Raw genomic sequence first — 21,711 nt, forward strand, 5'->3', positions numbered from 1 at the left:
CCAGAGTAGGCGGCTGCAGTGAGGGGAGGAGTGAAATCAGCGCAGTCAAGACGGACAGTTCTGAGCTTTGGAAGCGGAACAGATAGGCCTACCTACGAGATCAAAGGCGGATATCGCGTTATTCACAATCACCTGCTGTGTTGCTGATAAACATGATATAATTTAAGTTCTATTGCTTTTATATGAAAATAAATACCATGAACAAAACACTCAAAGTGCCTGCTTTTTATTTCCATACGAAAGGCGTATTTATCATCCATTTTTACTTTAGTACAAACGTGTATTTTATATTTTTATAGTAATATGACAACAATCACAAATCACACACAGAGATCATAGTGTTTGGGAATATTCATGCAGAATTTAAACACATAACCAAATGATATTAGATTAAACAATAAAACATTTTAGAAAAGAACGCAACATCACAGTTGTTTGAACCAATGAGATGTGTCGTCAGCCAGTTGTTTCCCATCGTGCTTTTGGTCAGCGCAGTCGGTGAAAAGCTACTGCGCCCGACTGCTCAATCCGACACAGCCGCCTCGCCATCGCGAGAGTTTTTTGGCACACGTCAGCACGGACGTAACTCGGACACTTTTCTAACCGGCATGCATCTTGCGTTGATCACCGGTGATCGATTCTGCGCAGATTTTCCTCATCTCAAACGAGCCTAGAGTGTTTTCTATGAGTGACGTGTGCAGTAGCCCTGGGTGACATCACAGCGGCTCATGACGTGATTCCCCGACATCGCTCACATTTATGGCCCTAACGGCCTTCCATACGCATCTGCCTTTGACTGCTTTGGTCTGAAGTGAGTTTCCGGTACAGAGTCCACTAACCCTAACGCAAGATTGCTGTCAAAAACATGAGTTTTGAACTAGTTTAGAGAACGAAACCCACATTTTATGTTCTTATATGTCTTACGTTCTGCAAAGTTATTAATGGATATACTACGTCGCATTTTTATTCGGGAATTTTTGCAAACGATAAAGCTCTAAACAGGGTTGAGTGTCTGCAGATGAGAGTTAAACACAAATCATGCAGAATTCAGTCGAGTCCTTCATAAATATGTTAGAGTCATACAGAGGAAGAGATAAAGTGGTAAGTTTGTATTTGCAATAGACAACACGACAATTAGCTGATCATTCTAAGTTTTGCACATTTGTAGACAACATATATGGTAATGTGCATTGCATTTAACCATTAACTTGCATTAACTCTTTTTTTTGTTTTATTTATGAAAGCAAATAGTAGTAGATACTGCTATAAAATATAAAATAACACTCAGTTCAGCTGTAAGATATGATCATCAGTGTTGAGGAAAGTTACTTTTAAAAGTATTACAATACTGAGTTACTCTCTAAAAAAGTAACTAATTCCGTTACTTAGTTACATTTTATGGAAAGTAATGTGTTACGTTACTTTTGCGTTACTTTTAAAATCTGGGCAGGGCTTGCTTGTTTGTTTTTAATATAAACAGTTCTATTTTTGTCAAATGTAAAAGCCTTTTCACACCAAGAGCCTCAGGTTTAGAGAAAAGTAAATCTCCGTCTGTACAGTAGACCGCAGAAGAACAAATGTCAACTCTTCAGCAATAAAAAGGAAAACAAATGTTAGATTATCTTGAGTCATTTCTGCTTATTAGTATGGATGAATTGGATCATCGAAGGTCGGCAGCAAAGACATCGGTTCATAAAATGGGATTAAATACATAAAGGATATTTGTCTTATTTAACATTTAATTATAGCAGGTTTGCGTTGAATTTCACAGTTTTTATTCATTTTGAAGAACACTGTATCTGTTTTTTAGTGAGTGAGATTAATTAATGCATGTTCACATTTATTCTAGAACTAAAGTAACATCTTACAGTTTCTCTCAACATGAGGACAGAAGAGCTTTTCATCAATAAATGAGGGGGAAAAGTAACTGATATTTTCTTGTCAATTAAAAAGTAATGCGTTACTTTACTAGTTACTTGGAAAAAGTAATATCATTACAGAACTTGCGTTACTTGTAATGCGTTACTCTCAACACTGATTATCACAATGCTATGGAAGTGTGTTATTCTCAACATCAAGGCCCGGTTTCACAGACAGGGCTTAGACTAAACCAGGGTTAGCAGATAGTTCAATTAGGATATTAAAGTAATTTTTATAAACATGCTTAGAAAAAAACATTACTGTTGTGCATCTTGAGACAAAACAAAGGCACCGATATATTTTTAGTCAGTGCAAGTTTCTTTCAGTTCAAACAGCTCAGACTTACATTTTAGTCTAGGACTAGGCTTAAGCCTTGTCTGTGGAACCGGGGGCATAAGTTTAAGAGATTGTGTATGAAATGAATGACATTCAAGAATCCTGTTGGTTTGTGTTGGACACATTTGCTCTTACGTTGTTCATCTTAAATGATGTTAGAAATGCAGTTCATGTGGAGAAGCCAGTCTTAGTTCTGTGTGGATGTGGACTGGTGTCCTCTATAAAGGCTGAATGGAGTGGTCCGTTGTTTGGTAGTGTATTTGTTCTGTGTTCAGATCAGGACGCTGTGTTATGGGTCTCAGCTGGTCGGTGGAGTTCTAGCAGGGAAGAGCTGTCAGTCGTCTCTGGGTAAGAGTCTGCTGCTGTTCTCGGCTCAGTTGAGTCATTGCAGAACCACTCTCAGACTCTTTGATGATCTGTCCATGTTGGCGTACTCCTCCAGTTATGGGTTCGGAGGCTCGGTGAGGACGCTGGACGTCTGTCTGAATATAACATTGGTGTTTTGAAGCAGAGTCTGATCTCATGGGCTTGTATCTCAGGAGGAGGATGCTGTGGTGCGCTGGATGTCTGTTCTCAGTAATGTGGCGGATCAGCTGTATTATCCCTGTGAACACATCGCATGGGCAGCAGACGCAGAGCTCATCAAAACCAGTTCTGACCGCTGGTGGACGCTGAGCACAGGCCTCTGGGGAACATCACTCATCCTCAGCATACTCAGGTACAGCAGACACACCACATACTGTCCACATACATCTGTCTTTTTGATTTATTTTTTATTAATTTTGACATTTTTTTTATTTATGGAAATGAAGTTTTAGCTTAAAAATGTTAAGCAAATAAAGTTAAGAAACGGTGTAAAATAAAATCCACTAATGAAGTTAAAATATAAGTATATCTCCTATATAGAAGGTGCAAAGCAGTTGTGGTATGAGTAATATAAAACCAGCACTCATTAAAAAAAAAAACAAAAAAAAAAACATTTTTGCTGCCTGAAACATTATATATACACTGCCGTACAAAAAGTTTGAAATCATTTCCCTGGATTTTTAATGTTTTCTAAACAAAAATCCAGGGAAAAAACTGTAATATTGTGAAATATTATTTTAATTTAAAAAAAACACTATATTTAAAATGTAATTTATTATTTCTGTGCAAAGCTGAATTTTCAGCATCATTACTCCAGTCTTCAGAAATCATTCTAATATCCTGATTGTTGGAAACAGTTGTGCTGCTAAATATTTTGTTGGAACCTGTGATTCTTTAATAAATAAAAAGTTTAAAAGTACAGCATTTATTTAAAACATAAATCTTTTGTAACAATATAAACTATCATTTAAAAGTTTGGAGTCAGTAAATCTTTATTCTTTCTTTTTTTGAATTTTTGGATTCACCAAGGATGTGTTAAATTGATAGAAAGTGATAGCAAAAACTTTTTTTTGTGAGTGTGTGAGTAGTGTATGTAAATATATATATATATATATATATAACTAAACTTCTTTTATTTCAACTAGTTTTCAAGGTGACATTTACATTTTTTATGTAGTTTAACTTATTCTATTAAAATAACTAAATAGTATGTAGACACGTTTAAATAAATAACAAACTAAAACTTTCAAATGAAAATGAAAACATAAATACCATCTGCTCATAGCTCTGGTGTGTCTGAAGTGCCCAGATGATCTGCTTCCACAGTAATTCTGAAGAACACATCCAGTGTACACTTTGTTTTTAAACTTTGAACTAATTTTTTAAATAAATTAGAATTTTTGAAATTTGCTGATTTGAATGAATCAAAATGTTATTTAAATGATAGTTTTTGTTATTTGAATACATCAGAGTAAACTAAAGTAAAGTCGTTGTTTTAGATCCATTAGGACCATCCTGATTCTGCAGAGAAGAGTGCAGACGTGTCAAAGGTCGTCTTCAGCTGAGATCAGGTGGGTGTTCGTGTTTAGATGTTAATGTTAATGTTCAGAGGCTGATTGTGTTTGACCGTCAGGCAGGAAGTGTTTTCCCAGAGGGCCGCGCTGCGGAGACAGATCCGAGGAGAAGCGTTCGGTATCCTGAGCAGTCTGGCGGATCTCAGCAACGCCGTTCACTGGATGCCGTCTGGGTTTCTGTGGGCTGGACGCTTTCCTCCGTGGCTGGTGGGCCTGATGGGAACCATCTCCTCGCTGATAGGCCTCCTGCAGATGAGCTCCGCCGATCAAGCAGCCTGTTCCTGAAACACCACTGGACAGCTTTACTCTGTGTTGATTTCACATCTGATGCTGTTTGTCATAATCATGTGCAATTTATACAGGATAAATCTGTATTTAGTCATTTTGTCAGATTCTACACTGGTAAATAATTATAAATAATACATTTATATTTAATTGTATATAGATGAATGTATTTGTGAAAATGTACCAATTGTATACTAATAATGTGTTAATAATGTTTAAAGCGCAATTGCGAAATAAATATTTTTTCAATGATTCTTTGAAACGATTCTTTAATTTCACCTTTTTATTTTTGTCATTTTAATACTTTTTAAATATTTTTTTATGTGGGGTTCAACCCTTTTTTTTTTTTTGCTTTTGCTTTATTAATTCAATGCCACAAGAACAAGATGTATTACATATTCATGTCAAATTAACATTAGCTGCCAGAGAAAAAGAAGAAACGAAAATAGAAAAAAGAAAGAAAATGATGTACTTTTCAGTGCTTTCAGTGCTTGTTTTTTGTTTGCTCCAAGAGATTTACATACAATTTTAAGTCTACATTGTTTACATTGAGCCCACTTTTTCTTATGTAAATGGAAAGTCCTAACAATTAAACAAATGTATAATATGTTGCTGTTTACAATTCAAATGTTCATTTTCTGTATAAAAAAGCACATAAATATACAAATTTCTATCATACATTCCATTTTTCTATTAATATAGAATTTTGTATCTTTCCAAAATAATCGTGTAAATACAATGAAAATTGAATAATTTAATTTAAATTCTGCACACTGATGACTCGATTGATTAGTCGTGTCTTGTCCTGGTGCGCATGCGCAGTGCGGATGTTCTGAACTACGTTGAAGTTTTGTGGAGTCGCTCAATAAACACAGAGAAAACCGACTGTAAGTTCTCCGCTCGGTACAGAATGAATCCCGTTAGTTTGTAGGAATGTCTGAGTGAAACACCACATCGGTTTGACCGGCTCCAGTCTCCAGACATTTAGGCGACGGCCAGGATTTGTGAGATACTGACTGATGATTGATGTTGGTCTAGATTAAAGGTAAACTGTCGTTTTAAACAACACTGAAGTGAATGTACAGATCTTCTCATGAGTGTGTGTGAGGATCATGTGTTCAGTTTACAAAAATCAGATTTGTCCTGTCAGTCCTTCATCATTTGCATGTTCGTGTGTGTAAACGATGTCATTGCTCTTCAATTCAGTTCAAGTTTATTTGTATAAATCCTGTTTAACTCATCCACAAACACACATCTGTCATTCTGCACTAACCTTCTAGACCACGCTTTAAATTCACCTTAAAACCAGAATGTCTGTGATTCTACCATGGTCCAGTGATTTGTACTACTTTGATTTAATTGTTTCGATGGGAACTAAGCAATTCTAAGCCATCAAGTGTATTTTTCATGCGTTTGATGACTTGACTATTGTTATAAAATGTGAAACATAATAATAATAATAATAATAATAAAGATTGAGTAGATGTGATGAAACATTTGACAGGTGCAGTATGTGTGGCTATATTTCTAGTCACTAGTTGCTTGAATCTCACACTTTGATCATCTGTTATTTAGGTGGTCTTACACGGATCAGTGCTCTTCTGGAAGATGAACGCTCATTAAGGCTGTTGTTTAAGGGAAGCTGTGACGTCTCTGGAAGAGCTGAAGGATCAGGAGTAATGGCAGATGATTTCCTCTACTCTTGGAGTTCCCAACCTGCTTCTGATGATTCCTCTAACTCTCAAACCCAAGCTTCAGCTCAAGACACAAACTGGGCTCCTGATGGTTCTGATCGCTCCGCTGACCTTCCTGAACACCAACAGAGCCCTGAGTTGGTGGATCTGGACTGCTATAACCCGCTGGAGCCCCCGCCGCTGGACTGGAGGTCCGACTCTTCCAGCGAGGCCGGGTCGCCCGTGGAACTCGAGAGCTCTTCGGTGGGAGATATTGAGGCTCCTGGGTCTTTCAACACGGAGCTGAACGAAGACACGATGTCCGCAGCGAGCGATTACGGAGCTCAGGACTCCAGCGAAGCTTCGGACGAAACCCAGCTTTTGGCTCAAGAAATGTGTGAGAACAAGCCGGAAACGAGTGGTTTTCCAAAGCAGGACGTGCAGCGAGACGCAAAGGAGAATTATGAAGAGGATAGAGATACGAAAGGAAAAAGTACAAAACAAGATATTGAGCACTCACACATCCAGAGTCTCCTCTCCCAGCTGCATCTGTTTCATCCATCAGCTCCTCTGGAGAATCCCAGCGCTTCACGCCAAACTCCAGCGGCGGAGGAGGAGGCAGAGTTCAGTGTACAGTCAGCATGCGCAGATGCACACAGGAACATCCCTGAAGCTTTGCTGTTTTCACACGAGTATCAGAAAGATCTGCTGCAGCTGCTGGAGGAGCCAGAGCCTGAGAAACCCAGAACTGCCCCACTGTTAGTTCACACACCACTGGTGACCCCTGAACATCAGACGGGGCTCAGGAGGCAGAGCAGTGATGCAGATGAGATGATCTCTATATCTCACAGTCAGGACGCTTGGCACAGACACCTGCAGGATGAGCTGCTGGTCTCCGTCTCAGAGGACGATCGGTGGACGCCGTCCGAAGGCCTGAGCGCGGATCGGTGCGTCTCCACAAACAATGATCTGGTGAGGTTTTGGTCCTTTTGGATTGTAGTTAGTTTTCCATTTAAAGGCAGATGTGGGATATTCCTATTCAAAGTCTTTCACCATAAAGGTGTTCTATTACTTGGCAGAAGAGCTACGGTGGCCCTTTTCTGATGTGGAATAAAACAATAAAGCAGCTTTTCCCTCACATTCTGACTTTGTTTCTCACAATTCTGTCTTTAGATTTCACTGTTTTATATTTCTGAGAACGGCATGTTTACAGAACACAATTCTGACTTGAATTCTTGCAGTTTCCAGTTCCAGATAATGCAATCTTGTAGAATTTGTATCTGTTTTCAGAGAAATAAATGATGTAATTATGAAATGCTATCTGAAACTTTTACCATACAAACTTGGAGTTGAAATAAAGTTAGAATTGCGAGATAAAAAGTTCCAGTTACCTTGTTGTTAACTATTTTTTATATTCTCACGTCTCAGTGAATCTGAAATAGTGGATTTCTACGTAAAGAAATCTTATAAATGTACTTTTACAAAATTGTGAATTCTAACTTTCTGAGTTGAATGGAGCACAGCAATCAAAGCTGATTTTTAGTGAAGTCAAGTTATTGATGTTTTGTCATTTGTTTTCTTTTGTCTTTTAACAGGAAGCTGAGACACAGCCGGCTTATAAGAACGGTATGAAGACCAGTGTGGAGATATTAACTTTCCCAGCTCTTGTGATCTAGCTGATAATGTGATTTTGTTGTTGTTGTAAGTGCCTGGACCGTGTGATCCTGAAGACCTCCTGGATGGAGTGATCTTTGGATCTAAATATCTAGGATCCACACAGTTACAGTCTGAGAAAAATCCCTCCACCAACGCACGCATGGCCCAGGCACAGGAGGCTGTGGATCGCATCAAGGTGGAAGAATATCATTTATTTGTTGAAAAAAAGGCAAATTCAACGTGTTTTTGTTTGAGAGGACCCAACAATAAAGATTATTTCTACATTAGCTGTTATGAATTAAAAATCAAGAATTTAATACATATATAATTTTACATTTTTAAACACTCTTTTATTATGGTGACGAGGAAACCACTCTTTAGAAATTCTAAAAATCTAGTTTGGCAGTATTAAAGAAGAAGTTGACTTTCAGAACAAACATTTGCAAACAATGTACTCACCCCCTTGTGTTGATGCCTTTCTTTCTTCAGTCGTAAAGAAAATATATTTTCTGAGGAAAACATTTCAGGATTGTTCTCCATATAGTGGACTTCTATGGTGCCCTGAGTTTGAACTTCCAAAATGCAGTTTAAATGCAGCTTCAAAGGACTCTAAACGATCCCAGCTGAAGAAGAAGAGTCTTATCTAGTGAAACAAAAAAAAAACAAAAAAATGTATACACTTTTTAACCACAAATGCTCATCTTGTCTAGCTCTGTGTGTATTCCAGTTCAAGACAGTTAGGGTATGTCGAAAAACTCCCATCTCATTTTCTCCTCCAACTTCATAATGTCCTACATCACTGTTTTACCTTTTTTTGTAAATCTTCTTTGCACGTTCACTTTATAAACACTGGATCGGTGCTTCTGCAGCGATGGAGGATGATTTTAAAGTTGGAGGAGAAAATGAGACGGGAGTTTTTAGACATACCCTAACTGTCTTGAACCAGCATTTAAGGTTAAAAAGTATATAAATAGTTTTTTTTGTTTTAAATAACCGATCGTTTGGCTAGATAAGACCCTTCTTCCTCAGCTGGGATCGTTTAGAGTCCTTTGAAGCTGCATTTAAACTGCATTTTGGAAGTTCAAACTCGGGGCACCATAGAAGTCCACTATATGGAGAGAAATCCTGAAATGTGTTCCTCAAAAAACATAATTTCTTTACGACTGAAGAAAGAAAGACCTGAACTTCTTGGGTGACAATGAGGTTAGTACAATATCTGTAAATTGTTGTTCTGAAAGTGAAGTAATCCTTTAAGATGGCTATTTTATCACTTGATATAGTACTTGTGTGATATCTAGGCTCCTGAAGGAGAGTCTCAGCCGATGACGGAGGTGGATCTGTTCATTTCCACACAGAGAATCAAAGTGCTGAGTGCTGACACACAGGTTAGACCAAAACACACCTGAGTGTCCTCATTATGTTCTGGAAATGTGCTCTTTTCTGCCGTGTGGCTGATTTCTTTTGCTCTTCCAGGAGGCCATGATGGACCACGCTCTACAGATGATTTCCTACATCGCAGACATTGGGAACATTGTGGTTTTGATGGCCCGCAGGAAACCGGCCAATCGCAAACCGGCCGACTCCACGGAGAGCTCCGCGGCACCGCCGAAGAAGTGCTGGATGATCTGCCACGTGTTTTCTGCAGATGATGTGAGTGTTTTCTGCAGATATTTCTGTGTGATGTCCACCTGGATAACATTTTCATTAGCAGGGGTTTTATTACACATTCACTTATAAATACGTCTTCTGAGATCCTATGTGATAGTTTCTTACTCGTGTCGGTGTCTTCTTCAGGCTCAGATCATCGCACAGGCCATCGGTCAGGCTTTCGGCGTGGCGTATCAGCAGTTTCTGTACACTAACGGAATCAAAGCCAGCGATCTGAGGCCAGGCGAGTACAGCGACTACCTCGGCACTCAAGAACTTTACAACGGAGACCTGGTTCACTTTTCTCGCTCTGAAAACATCAGAGAGGTGAGGATGCTCTTCTCTGTCAGCACTATTTCAGCTACTGCACTATGGCTGGATAGCGTGAGAAAACCCTTTGACCTGTTTGTATTTCCAGGTGTGCATATCAAAGAAGCCGGGAGAGATCGTGGGGTTGGCGATCGTGGAGTCCGGCTGGGGTTCGATCTTGCCGACGGTGGTCGTAGCCAATCTGCTGCACGGCGGCCCCGCGGAGCGCTCCGGAGAGCTGAGCATCGGCGACCGCATCATGTCTGTCAACGGCACCAGTCTGGTGGGTCTCCCCATCGCCAGCTGCCAGAGCATCATACGAGTAAGACCCCAGACGTTAACATCAGCATGAGTTATACTCTTCATGTCCTGCCACAATGATGGTTTATGGCTTTCTCCAGGATTTGAAGAACCTGTCCATAATCAAGCTCAGCATCGTTCACTGTCCGCCCGTCACGATGGCCATCATCAAGCGTCCGGACCCGAAGTATCAGCTGGGCTTCAGCGTGGAGGACGGCATCGTAAGCGGCTGTTTATGACGGTTTTATGCTGGTGAAACTGTACTGACATTTAACATTTTGTCATGATTTCTGCAACAGATCTGCAGTTTAATGCGGGGCGGAATAGCAGAGCGGGGCGGTATTCGAGTGGGTCATCGTATCATTGAGATCAATGGACAGAGCGTCGTAGCCACACCTCACGAGAAGATCATCCACATCCTGTCCAGCGCTGTAGGAGAGGTGAGAAATACACTTTAAACACTGTAGCCTACGTTACACTGTTGAACGATTAGTTCACTTCCAGAACAAACATTTACAGATCATGTACTCACCCCGCTGTCATCCAAGATGTTCACCTCTTTCTTTCTTCAGTCGTAAAGAAATAATGTTTTCTGAGGAAAACATTTCAGGATTTCTCTCCATATAGTGGACTTCTATGGTGCCCCGAGTTTGAACTTCCAAAATGCAGTTTAAACGCAGCTTCAAAGGACTCTAAACGATCCCAGCCGAGGAAGAAGAGTCTTATCTAGTGAAACGATTGGTTATTTAACTCTGTGTATTCTGGTCTTCAACTTCAAAATCGCCCTACATCGCTGTTTTACCTTCTTTTGTAAAAGGTGTTTGGACTTTGCACGTTCACTTTATAAACACAGAATTTTTTTTTGAATAACCAATCGTTTCACTAGATAAGACCTTTATTCCTCGGCTGGGATCGTTTAGAGTCCTTTAGCTGCGTTTAAACTGAATTTTGGAAGTTCAAACTCAGGGCACCATAGAAGTCCACTATATGGAGAGAAATCCTCAAATGTTTTCTTCAAAAAACATAATTTCTTATCGACTGCAGAAAGAAAGACATGAACATCTTGGATGACAGCGGGGTGAGTACATTATCTGTACATTTATTTTTGTTCTGGAAGTGAACTACTCCTTTAATAATGTGTTTTTGTAAAATGTTGAAGTCTGAATGATCAGACCAGAGTTGTTTTTTATTCTGTTTTAATCAGATTTAAAATCATATATATATGTGGTTTAGATTTTATTTAGGGTTTCAAGATAAAACAAAACTAATTTGAATCAGAAACTTAACTGGTGTAAACTATCATTAGTATTTCTGATGTGATTATTGAAGTCTACATTGTACATTAGTACACAACAATATCACATTTAATAATTAAAAAATCAATTAAATATATAAAATATCTATTAATGTTTAGATATGTAAATTCAGTGGCGTAATTTTGTTTTAAAAAGTGGGTGGGACACTTTTTTAAAATTATTATAATTATTTATTTATTTTGGCATTTTTGCATTTATTATTATAGAACAGTATTAGACTCAAAATTGTTGATGTCAGTGAATAAATGCATAGATAAACATTCATACTCCTGAACAGTCTAGTGGTAGAGTTTGTGTTCTGCATGTGGAGGAGGTTTGGCTTCTAATCCGTCCACGTCTAACTTTTCTCCTTATTAAAATCAGAGATGTTCATCAGTAAGCATATATGCAAAGCAGGGACACAGTTTGTGTTTTGTTTTGTGGTTTAACCGGAATGAATAGATAGTCTTCGCAACGTTTAACTGATAGATTGAAGTGTGTGAGACAACATTGCACTCAAATGTTGCAATGACAAAATAATGCACTAAATCGAAAGTTCAAATGTTACAAATAAGTTACAATGTTGATGTTGCAATACTGCTAGCACGAATGTAACAATCTGATGATATGTGTTACAATGAAGTAACAATTAAAATACGTTGATGATTATATATATTTTTTGTCTTTTATCTCAGTATTTATCAATGTCGTATGAGGGTTTTTGTATGCATAATAGTAACCCTAGAATGTGATCAGAATAAATAAATAAAATAGCTGGGCTAAGATATATAACCATTTTTATGTCTGCAGAAATATGCTCATTCGGTACATTATCCCACCGCTCACACTTATGACAGACTATAAAACACAATTTTTCACACACTTTTCCCAAAAATGTTCAGTTGATTATTTTAAAGGGTTACTAATGACAAATACTTTGTAATAATAAAGTAATCGTGGTTTTCATCTGATTTGTCTCAGATTCATCTGAAGACTATGCCCACATCTACGTACCGTCTCCTGACTGGCCTGGATCAGCCCGTCTTCCTTTAGGAGGAGGATCCTCTCAGGTTCAGTCGCTCGCATGCAAATACACCACTGAACACTTGACTGACGTGTAGAAAAACACTTTCATTTCATCTCTGCCTTTCAGCAGATGCAGGACAGTGTCAGATTGTATAGAGATCATGGACCTCTGTTTTTAGAGCTGCTTATTTAACTGCTGGTTTGTTCTTGTGTTTCTGCTCTTGCTGCTGAGCCACGGTGCCTGAAGACAAGCCTTGCGTCTGAATGACTATGCATTAGAATCCACTCTCAAAATCCACCTCCAGTCATCTTGAGCCTTCCAGCACTTCTGCAGTGTCACACTTCTTCAGATTTGATGTTCAGTGTTTTAAATGGTTTACATGCTCTTCACAGAGACTTGGTGCCTTTAAATGAATGGACCTAGGCCTGGGTTTGTTTTTAGCTGTAGAGAGAGGTATATTTTAATAACTGCTGTATTGGATGTTTATTAAAGACATAAAGACAGTTTTCCTAGTTTTGTGTTTAATTAAGAAGGGAGCTAGAGTAGTAAACACTTCTATCAACTTTTTTACAAACACACACAGAGGGTATGTGCAAGATACATGCAGAATTTTAACATTTTAATAATCACATGTCAGACTTTTTTTTTTTTTAATTGTGAATCAAGCAATAAACATGCATAAAAGATAGAACCTGTACAGGAAAACAATGAAAAAACACATTACCCCTTGTAAATCTTCACAAAAATATTAATAAAAAATAAAAAACGTACTGAGGAAAACCTAATGCATTACCTATACATTTATCCTATTTCAAAACTCTGTCACTTTTCTTGTTTTTAATCAAGAGATTTAAGAAATGCGTCAATTTGTGTTAAGAAATAGAAAAAGGCTGCAAATTAGAGAAGTTTTGCTTATGCATAAATTTCAAACAAAAATAAACATAAAATAGCTTTGTTGTTCACTGACGTACTACTTCTACTTTTATAGTAAAACAAATGATATATTTAACTAAAAGGAACAGGAAGAATTAAAGTGCTTACCTGAATGAAAATATATACTATTTCAAAGGTTTTCAATTTTTACACATTGAAAAAATAATTGAATCAGTGTTTCAGTTCCACTTTTTTTTCTGGAGAACTTGTTGAATATGCTTATTATTATACTTTGGTGTCACTTAAACTTAAATGACGTTGTACAAGTTGAGTTAGACCGGAAGGAACAGTTTTTAGCACTGCATTATGTTCTTTAAAAGGTAAGGCAACATTATAAACAGACACAAGTTGTTCACAAGACAAAAAGTTACCAGATTTATCGAAAGAAATTAAAAGAATTCCAATTATATTCCTGTTGAACCATGTAATGAGAAAAACAGATTTATTTCTAATCATTATATCTGAGTTGTTCCATAAGTTTTTTTTTTTATGGTTACGGTGAAAAATTGTGGGAGGAACATAACTTTAAAGAGAAAGAAGAACCAGCTGATGAAATTTAGACAGTGCAACTGATAATCTATTAGGTTAGTGCTTACATTTTAATAAAAGAAAAAGGCCACAAATGTTTGTAAAAACCTGGAGCACAAAACCAGTTTTAAGTAGCACAGCTATATTTGTAGCAATAGCCAACAATACATTGTATGGGTTAAAATGATTGATTTATCTTTTATGCCAAAAATCATTAAGATATTAAGTAAAGAATAAAGATCATGCTGTAAATGTATCAAAGCTTAATTCTTTTTATTAGTAATGCATTCAGAACTTTATCTGGTCAAGTTTAAAAGCAATTTTCTCAATATTTAGATTTTTTTTTTTTTTTTGCACCAAATAGTTACCCTAATATTAAAAATGCCTTATGGCCTTGGAGAACTGACTTTTATCTTTAGAAAACAGAGCAGTGCCATCGGCGAACTGGGAGATATTTTAACCCTTGTGCATTAAAAAAAAAAAAAAATTACACATAGGTGCAAAATGGACAAAAATGTCCACGTCCAAAAACTGTCATAAAAATATGATTTATTAATATTTTTTTCCACTTTCACTGATGTCGATTTTTTAACCAGCATCTGTTCTATCCATAGATACCAAACATTCATTAATTTTCAGAATTTTAACCCTATAAATGCTGGTTTGTTTACATAATGCCACAGGTGTTTTTTTATGAAAAAATGAAAAATAGTAGTTAATTTCCATATACTAAATGATAAGCAGAATTGTTTTCTTTGCTTATTAGCTTCTTGGGTGTGTCAATGAAGAACTACAACATTCATTTTGAGGCATTTATATTTTTTATGTAGTGTCAGATTTAAAAAAAACAAAACAAAAAAAAAACTAACACTTAGGGCCATAATGGACAAAAATGGCCATGTCAAAAAACGGTCATAGATATGCTATATATTAATATTTTTTTTCCACTTTCACTGACTGTTGTTTTTTATCAGTGTCTCTTCTGTTCATAATTACCAAATGTTCATTCATTTTCAGAATCGTAATGCTTTGAAAACTGGTTTCTTTACATAATGCTGTCTGTCAGTGGGCAACACCAGCTCCAGAGCTTCCTCTGCTGAGTGACATCTCTTCATCTTGCAAGCAATGAAATGACCAAGCCCTCAAGCACCAAATATGTCTAGGTTTTGCTTTGCAAACACCTGTCTGGGTTGCGAACACTCAAACCTTGTATAAAATCTAGCCGACTACACAATCAGTGTTTTCTTGTGGTGAAAACAAAAACAATGTGTTCAGGGGCTTCTGAACTTCTTCATCAAATTCAAGCTCACATTTTAACTCTGTAAATAAACAATAACAAATGAAAAAGTGCAATCAAGGATTAAAATGTGTGTTTGGGTGAAAAAGAAAAATCCTCAAAGCTCATTAACCTTCTTTGACCTCATTCATAGCTTTCACATGACCCTATGACCCTGCCAAGGGTGGGACTCATACAAATGGAGTTGATTGCCAGTACAATATCATTTCTTTCAAACTAATTACACCCATAAAATGTTCAGTAAACACATGCAAACCACACTCTGACATCCTTACCAACATACCCACACAATTATAGCTGCATTATTTTTCCAATTGACTCTATAATAGACTATAACATGCATAAGCAGAAAACACAAAAGAGTGAGTATTTCTTTTATATGCCAAATTTGAAAAAATGGCACAATCTAGTAAAAAATGGTAAACATTTAAAATTTGAAGCCTTGCCGAATGAATAGCAAATATTGCATCATTTTATAGTCAAATGGCCCTGGGTTAAAAAATTGCAGTTTTAATGGGTTTCAATGTGGACATTTTTGTCCTTAAGGTCCTGAGTGAGAGTATTTTTTGTACGGAGGGTAAAATAGATTTTTTTGAAGGAAATTAGGGTGAAATATTAAAATTTCAATAAAAATACACACCTGAGCCAAGATTTATGCAGTTAGCATTAACACAGGCACACTTAAAACAATAAAACAAAACTGAAATGGACAAAAATGTCCATAAGGTTACACAAGGGTTAATATCTCTATAAGATGGATATACCTTCCAAGCATCGCATTTCAGACGCCCTTACGGTCCAGATGCCGGAAATTGCGCAGGGTTTATGTAACGCCTGTGTGGGTGGGCCCTAAGTGAACACAAAGCAAATGATTGGCTACACGTCCGGACTGCAGCGTTCTCCATTGGTTACCAGCTCAATGTGGTTTCAATGTTTTGAATGTAAGCCCCGCCCATCTCGGAGTGCTCTCGTAACACCGGCAGCGAACTGCAGCAACACCGAACACCGGCCACATCCATGAAGCGCTGGAAGTTAGGGATAAAACCAAAGGTAACGTGATTCTAAATGTGATTATTTTGTTGCTTATAGACATTAGTAGCGAATGTCAGAGCTACAGTATTATTCGACATTATATGACCTGCAGGAAACGTATCATTACATATTAATGACTAATTATATTCTGTGTTATGGCGCATATTTAGAATATTATGGCCAAATGTATTTGTTGATTTTTATCCACAGTGGGTGTTTGTCAATTCTGAAGGTAAATCTGTCAGTTACAATAAACAATTATAGTTCTGTACGTAATTTAAGATTTAAAATCAGCATTGTATACTATTTTTAATATAAAAGCTGCCCATAATACTTTCAGTCATTAACATTTCTCGTGCTAGTTTTTTCTGTGCCCAGTTTGGAATAGATTTATTTGTCCTGACTCTGTGTAAGCCAATTAGTATAATGAGGATTTCAAGAACAGGAAGTGACAGTCAAAGCTGCAGAGATCAGGTTTTTCAACTTTCTACTACGTTAATCATCCATTCATTTAAAGCCTGTTTACCCCCAAATCAACATTTTGTTATTGTTTACTGTGTTGTAACCAATTGCAAAAGCTTCCAGTTTAAATATATATATATATATATATATGTGTGTGTGTGCATATACTCACATCACACAAAGTGTTATGAGAACTACAACTCTCAATATTAACATTTTTTTGGTTCCTTATGCAAAGGTATCGTTTAGATGCAGATGCCTTGAACAGAAGCACAATCCGTATGGAGTAAAGTTACAGTATTTGTCATATTTGGAGCTGGACCACCATTAACCATTACCTTTAAGAAGGCTCTTTATTAAGCTGAATGGCTTTTTGTAGTAGAGTGAGCAATAGTATCTGCATGGTGAAAGAGTAGAATGCTTTTGTTGTTATTGTAGGTTTCCTGTGTTTCCGTGGCTGTGTAGTTTTGTGGCGTCCATCATGGCCATTGGAACACAGCTCTATCTGCTGCTCTGGAAAAACTTCACGTACCGCAGGAGAAACAAGGTGACATATCTTCAACACACTCACAAACGCTGTCTGCAGTGATGGAGCTGGTGAAAACATGCCTTTTTCTTTCTGTTGTAGGTTCAGCTGATCATTGAACTCCTGTGGCCACTCTTCCTCTTCCTCATCCTCATCGCTGTTCGTCAGTCACACCCGCCGTATAAACAGAGCCAATGTAAGCGTGAGCCCTCTCCTCTCAGCAGGAGGCAGGAATGTAAAGCTGATTAGCTTCAGTCAAAATCAGGACATTGTTGAGCCCTTGTGACATTGTTTATACTAAACCTGTTTGATGGCTAACCAATGAAATCTGAGTCATAATGACATGACGACAGTTTAAAGTGAAATGTAGCACATTTCCATTAGAAGGGTTAGAAATTAAGGCCAACACAGCAATATTGTGTTATGATACACATAAGTCCATGAAAAATTAAAATGGACCTTTTTACATTTTTAGTGCATGTTGCTAGTCTTGTGATGAACAATTATCCAAACAAGTTAACCGACATGAGAAATGAGTTTGTCGTTATCATCTCTGATGACAAAAGCTGAGCATGGCTGTCCAATAGGCAGATGGGTTTCACTTACATGAAATGATCACAGCAGTTAATAAACAACAGCAGTCCAATCATCTAATCGACTCCCAGTTGACCAAATCAAGTCTGTCCCACACAACAGAGTAGGAAATATGTTCACAGTTCTGATTTACTCTGCTCTACTCTACTCTACTCCAAGTATTTCTTTGTCTGGATGATAGAGCAGTGTTTGTGCACTTTATACTGACACCTACTGATATGGATGCAGCATCACACAAAAACAAGGTTTTTAACACTTGGTACTTGCGTGACACAGGGCCCTAGAAATGCAGCACTGAAATATGTCTCGGGCTTTAGACCTTGTACTTTTTGTTATTCCATTGCCATGCACATCACATTTTTAAATGCATAATGTGTTCTGCGTTAATAGCCTCCAAGTATTCATCATTAGTAAATATTTTTTTGAAAATTTTATTTTTTAGCCTGTTAACTCTCAGCTTCCCACTAGCAATACTTTAGCCATAATCTGCTGATTGTTTTCTTTAAAAAGCTTTGGTCTTGTCCAAAGTGTTCATGAATTGAAGTTCAGATAATGCATTTTCATATCTATGTTCAAAATATGGGGTGACAGTGAAGAGGTTAAATGTCTAAATGTTTCACATTCACATTGAAAGTCAATCTTTTTTTAATTTCAGGTCATTTTCCCAACAAGGCTCTTCCATCAGCAGGCACGCTGGCATGGGTTCAGGGCATCATCTGCAACGTCAACAACCCGTGTTTTCATCACCCCACGGCAGGAGAAACACCCGGGCGAGTGAGCAACTTCGACAACTCCACGTGAGATGCCTTTCTGTGTCTCAGACGATATATCATGACTCTTCTTTTCTTTGATGGAGGTTTATTCTCTCATTCTCAGACTCTCTCGACTGTTAGTGGATTTGAGAGCTGTCCTGGCGATCAGCGGTAACCGGACGGTTCTCTCGGGTCTGCAGGACCTATCGCAGGCCCTCCAGAGACTCGGGGAAAGACCAGATGCCTGGCCAAGTATGATGTTGATCAAATGATCATTGTAGAAGATCAAACTCACATATCAGATGTATTCAGTATCTCAGTTGTTTCTTAAAGACACAAATTTGTTGAAATGGGGAGCAAATGGAGACTTGCGTGTTCAGTTTTTAGGCCTACTGCTCTTTGAAATGCACATAACAGCTTTATGGTTTTGTGTCACATTTGAAGATCTTCCAGTAAGAGAGTATCTCAGAGCCAATGAAAGCTTCTCCTCCTTCCTGCGGACAAACACCAGCATCCCTTCATCATCGGTTGATCAGTTACTGAGGGCACGACTCAACCTTCAAGTGGTACGAAAGAAACTCTTTACACTTTATGAAGTGCTTATAATTCTCTTCTGGAAACCTGAACTGGTCTAATGATCTAATTGTACACTGCTGGTGCAAAGTTTGGGATCAGTACGATTTTTAATGTATTTTAAATAAGTTTCTAATGTTCATCAAGGCTGCATTTATTTGATCGAAAATACAGAAATAAATGATATTGTGAACTGTTATTACTGTTACAGCTGTGTGTCTCTAGAGATGTGAAGAAAACAGTTCAGTTGTAGTAGTGGTTGTATTTTATTAGCATGGCTGCTATGGATGTGTATGTACAGTAATTAAGCAATAAGGTACTTGAGGCCGTGCTGTATCATGAATAAATCACGGCTGAAGGGCGTTGTTAGGCACGACGCGAAGCGGAGTGCCTGCAAACCCTTCAGCCGTGATTTATTCATGATACAGCACGGCCTCAAGTACCTTATTGCTTTTATAAAACGGTTACCACACAATAAAAATATTAAAATCAAAAGTATATATTAATTTATATATATTAAGTTGTACATTTTCATAAAGTAAAATCATTAACTGCCTTCCGCTGTAAAAAGTAGTCCCTAACTGCTGCAGCTGTGTTTACGTTGCTAAGGGTGGTTGCTAAGGAGGTTCAATGATACACAAAACCGTTGAGTGAAGCGGTCATAGCCGTGCCGTATCATGAATACCACACAGCTGCTGACCAATCAGAATTGAGGAATGGAACTAACCGTTTTATAATAAAATGTAACACACACATGAATGCAGGATTAATACTCATTCGCCTCTGGATGGTGCTGTGAACCCAGACACACTGCTGTTTGGCTTTCCGGTGTATTTCCACAACAGCTAAAGTAGCGATAGTAGTTATCTCCAGCATGGTTGATCACACAATGTTGTTATTTGCACAAGTGATGCGAAAACATCCCACAAGTGATCCAGAGCGAGTGACATGATGCGCATATTCGCTTTGGGTTTGGTGTGAACACTCTATTACAGTCATCATGTATGTCACAAAAGCTCTTTCACTGCTTCCGTTTCAACCCAACTTTAACACTTTCATAACTGCTCTTCTTGTGTCCTCAAGGTCGCGTTATCAGGCGGAGGAATGCGTCTGTCGGACATCGTCTGTAACTCGTCTCTGCTGGGTCGCTACCTCACCGTTAAAGATGGAGATTCTTTCCCTGAACTGCAGGGGGCGCTGTGTGCTGTGCCTTCAGACGTTATGCAGAAGATAGAGCAGATCTTCCTCTCACAGCTGGACTTCAGCAAGATCCTTTCGGTTAGTGAGTTTATGCTCCAACTTTCTGTATTAATTATGTTAAGTAAGTCTGTTAAGATTTTCAAAACTCTGAATCAGCTGAACCAATTTCTTTGCAAAATTATTCACTATTTGCTATTTGCTAGTTTTAGCATGTAAATTGCTGTATGGACCTGCTACTGCTAATCGATACACAGACACACTGCTGTGAGCGTAGAATGCGAGATGCGAGCTATGAACAGACACACATAAAGCCCAGAGCAGATCTAGACAGGTGGAGCTGAGGGAGGTGGAGGGTTTCAGAGGAAGTCTGATATCGCACCGCATGATCGGCTTGCAGCAAACACTCAACTTGTAAGCAAGCTCATTGGCTGCAGAGCCAACAGAAGCAATCAGCTTGTGCCATGTAATAAGCAGATTGCATGTAAATAATCTGTGCCATTTAGAGGATCATGACTGAACTAGATATACATTGAATAGTGGTTCATAAATTAACAATATCAACGCCCTCTAGTGGCGAACCATCAGATTTTCAAAACGTCACTTGTTGAATTTGGTGGACATTTAGAGCTACTCGTTTGAAACCAAAGATTCATAAAGGGTTAACATTTAATCAAACATTGTTTTAGAACGCCTATCACTAATACCATGGTTTCCCAAAAAAATTTTTTACTTCATGTCATTCTAGTCAGAAGTAGGTGGTACTTCTTTTTTATATTAATTTCTTTCAGTTTTATATTAATTTCTTTTCACCTTTATGAGAAATCAGATTTCTCAAAAAGATTTGCTTTTAATCCAACGAGAAAATGTTATGGGACGCATGGGGTGTGTCAGGCAGGCTGATCATGTTTTTTTTTCCTACACAGCAGAGCTGAACATAAATGGTGATCTTTACAAGAGTAAATAAAGAAGTGGTTGTTTCAATACAGTGTTTTCTTTACATTTTAAAAATTGTATCTATAGAGGGTTAGATTTTACTGTGTACTGTACCAGACAGAGCAAGCTCACTCTTCGGGATGCTTGAAAAATCTATATAATGAATTTAAAATTTACAATGGCATTTTCTTTTTATTTGACCTGTTTATACATATTTTGTGTGTTTATAAGCACAGCGCTGCTTTGTTTCCATCAGTAACTAAGGAAACTTTATATTACGGCTGTTCCATAAGCGCCACCTGCTGTCTGAGAGAGAATTTGCGTTTTTAGCATAAACCTAAATTCAGATTATTCTGTTTGCCTTAAATCTTGAAATCATGCAGTTAAATAAAAAAAAGCTCATGCTGCATGTAGGTAACATCTTCTTGGAATGTTTTATAAAAACAGTGGTTTTACCATAACTTTGGCTGGCTATTAAAAGTAAGTCAAGAGC

The 21,711-nt window shown here is 37.8% G+C and overlaps 3 protein-coding genes across 3 annotated transcripts in view; all 3 read left to right on the top strand.

Moving 5' to 3' along the window:
• The first annotated feature begins 812 nt into the window (after positions 1–812).
• On the top strand, positions 813–4,733 carry pex11g (peroxisomal biogenesis factor 11 gamma). The gene is made up of 5 exons (XM_073826033.1): positions 813–1,101; positions 2,532–2,717; positions 2,796–2,974; positions 4,122–4,193; positions 4,256–4,733. Exons 1-5 carry the CDS (start codon positions 1,039–1,041, stop codon positions 4,479–4,481), a joined length of 726 nt encoding a protein of 241 aa, XP_073682134.1. The 5' UTR covers positions 813–1,038; the 3' UTR covers positions 4,482–4,733.
• Positions 4,734–5,316: 583 nt separating this feature from the next.
• On the top strand, positions 5,317–12,891 carry LOC141293955 (amyloid-beta A4 precursor protein-binding family A member 3). The gene is made up of 11 exons (XM_073826027.1): positions 5,317–5,526; positions 6,057–7,126; positions 7,750–7,780; positions 7,861–8,006; positions 9,109–9,195; positions 9,284–9,460; positions 9,605–9,784; positions 9,876–10,088; positions 10,168–10,287; positions 10,366–10,506; positions 12,343–12,891. Exons 2-11 carry the CDS (start codon positions 6,161–6,163, stop codon positions 12,412–12,414), a joined length of 2,133 nt encoding a protein of 710 aa, XP_073682128.1. The 5' UTR covers positions 5,317–5,526; positions 6,057–6,160; the 3' UTR covers positions 12,415–12,891.
• Positions 12,892–15,991: 3,100 nt separating this feature from the next.
• abca7 (ATP-binding cassette, sub-family A (ABC1), member 7) overlaps positions 15,992–21,711 on the top strand; it is a 34,220-nt gene continuing 28,500 nt past the window's right edge. Inside the window, exons 1-7 of the mRNA XM_073826034.1 lie at positions 15,992–16,196; positions 17,079–17,187; positions 17,269–17,362; positions 18,416–18,557; positions 18,637–18,764; positions 18,957–19,078; positions 20,169–20,363. Of these exons, the coding sequence (XP_073682135.1) occupies positions 17,122–17,187; positions 17,269–17,362; positions 18,416–18,557; positions 18,637–18,764; positions 18,957–19,078; positions 20,169–20,363 (747 nt within the window). The 5' untranslated portion in view covers positions 15,992–16,196; positions 17,079–17,121. The remainder of the gene's footprint in view (positions 16,197–17,078; positions 17,188–17,268; positions 17,363–18,415; positions 18,558–18,636; positions 18,765–18,956; positions 19,079–20,168; positions 20,364–21,711) is intronic.

The sequence above is a fragment of the Garra rufa genome, chromosome 20 (assembly GCF_049309525.1).
Source record: "Garra rufa chromosome 20, GarRuf1.0, whole genome shotgun sequence".
Lineage (NCBI taxonomy): Eukaryota > Metazoa > Chordata > Actinopteri > Cypriniformes > Cyprinidae > Garra > Garra rufa.

Excerpts from the sequence above, each read along its gene's own strand:
- pex11g (XM_073826033.1), top strand. The coding sequence starts at position 1,039 with ATGCAGAATTCAGTCGAGTCCTTCATAAATATGTTAGAGTCATACAGA. Across the intron at positions 2,718-2,795 it reads GTTATGGGTTCGGAGGCTCG|GAGGAGGATGCTGTGGTGCG; the intron begins GTGAGGACGCTG and ends CTTGTATCTCAG. Across the intron at positions 4,194-4,255 it reads TCGTCTTCAGCTGAGATCAG|GCAGGAAGTGTTTTCCCAGA; the intron begins GTGGGTGTTCGT and ends TTTGACCGTCAG.
- LOC141293955 (XM_073826027.1), top strand. The coding sequence starts at position 6,161 with ATGGCAGATGATTTCCTCTACTCTTGGAGTTCCCAACCTGCTTCTGAT. Across the intron at positions 7,781-7,860 it reads ACAGCCGGCTTATAAGAACG|TGCCTGGACCGTGTGATCCT; the intron begins GTATGAAGACCA and ends TGTTGTTGTAAG. Across the intron at positions 10,288-10,365 it reads TCAGCGTGGAGGACGGCATC|ATCTGCAGTTTAATGCGGGG; the intron begins GTAAGCGGCTGT and ends TTTCTGCAACAG.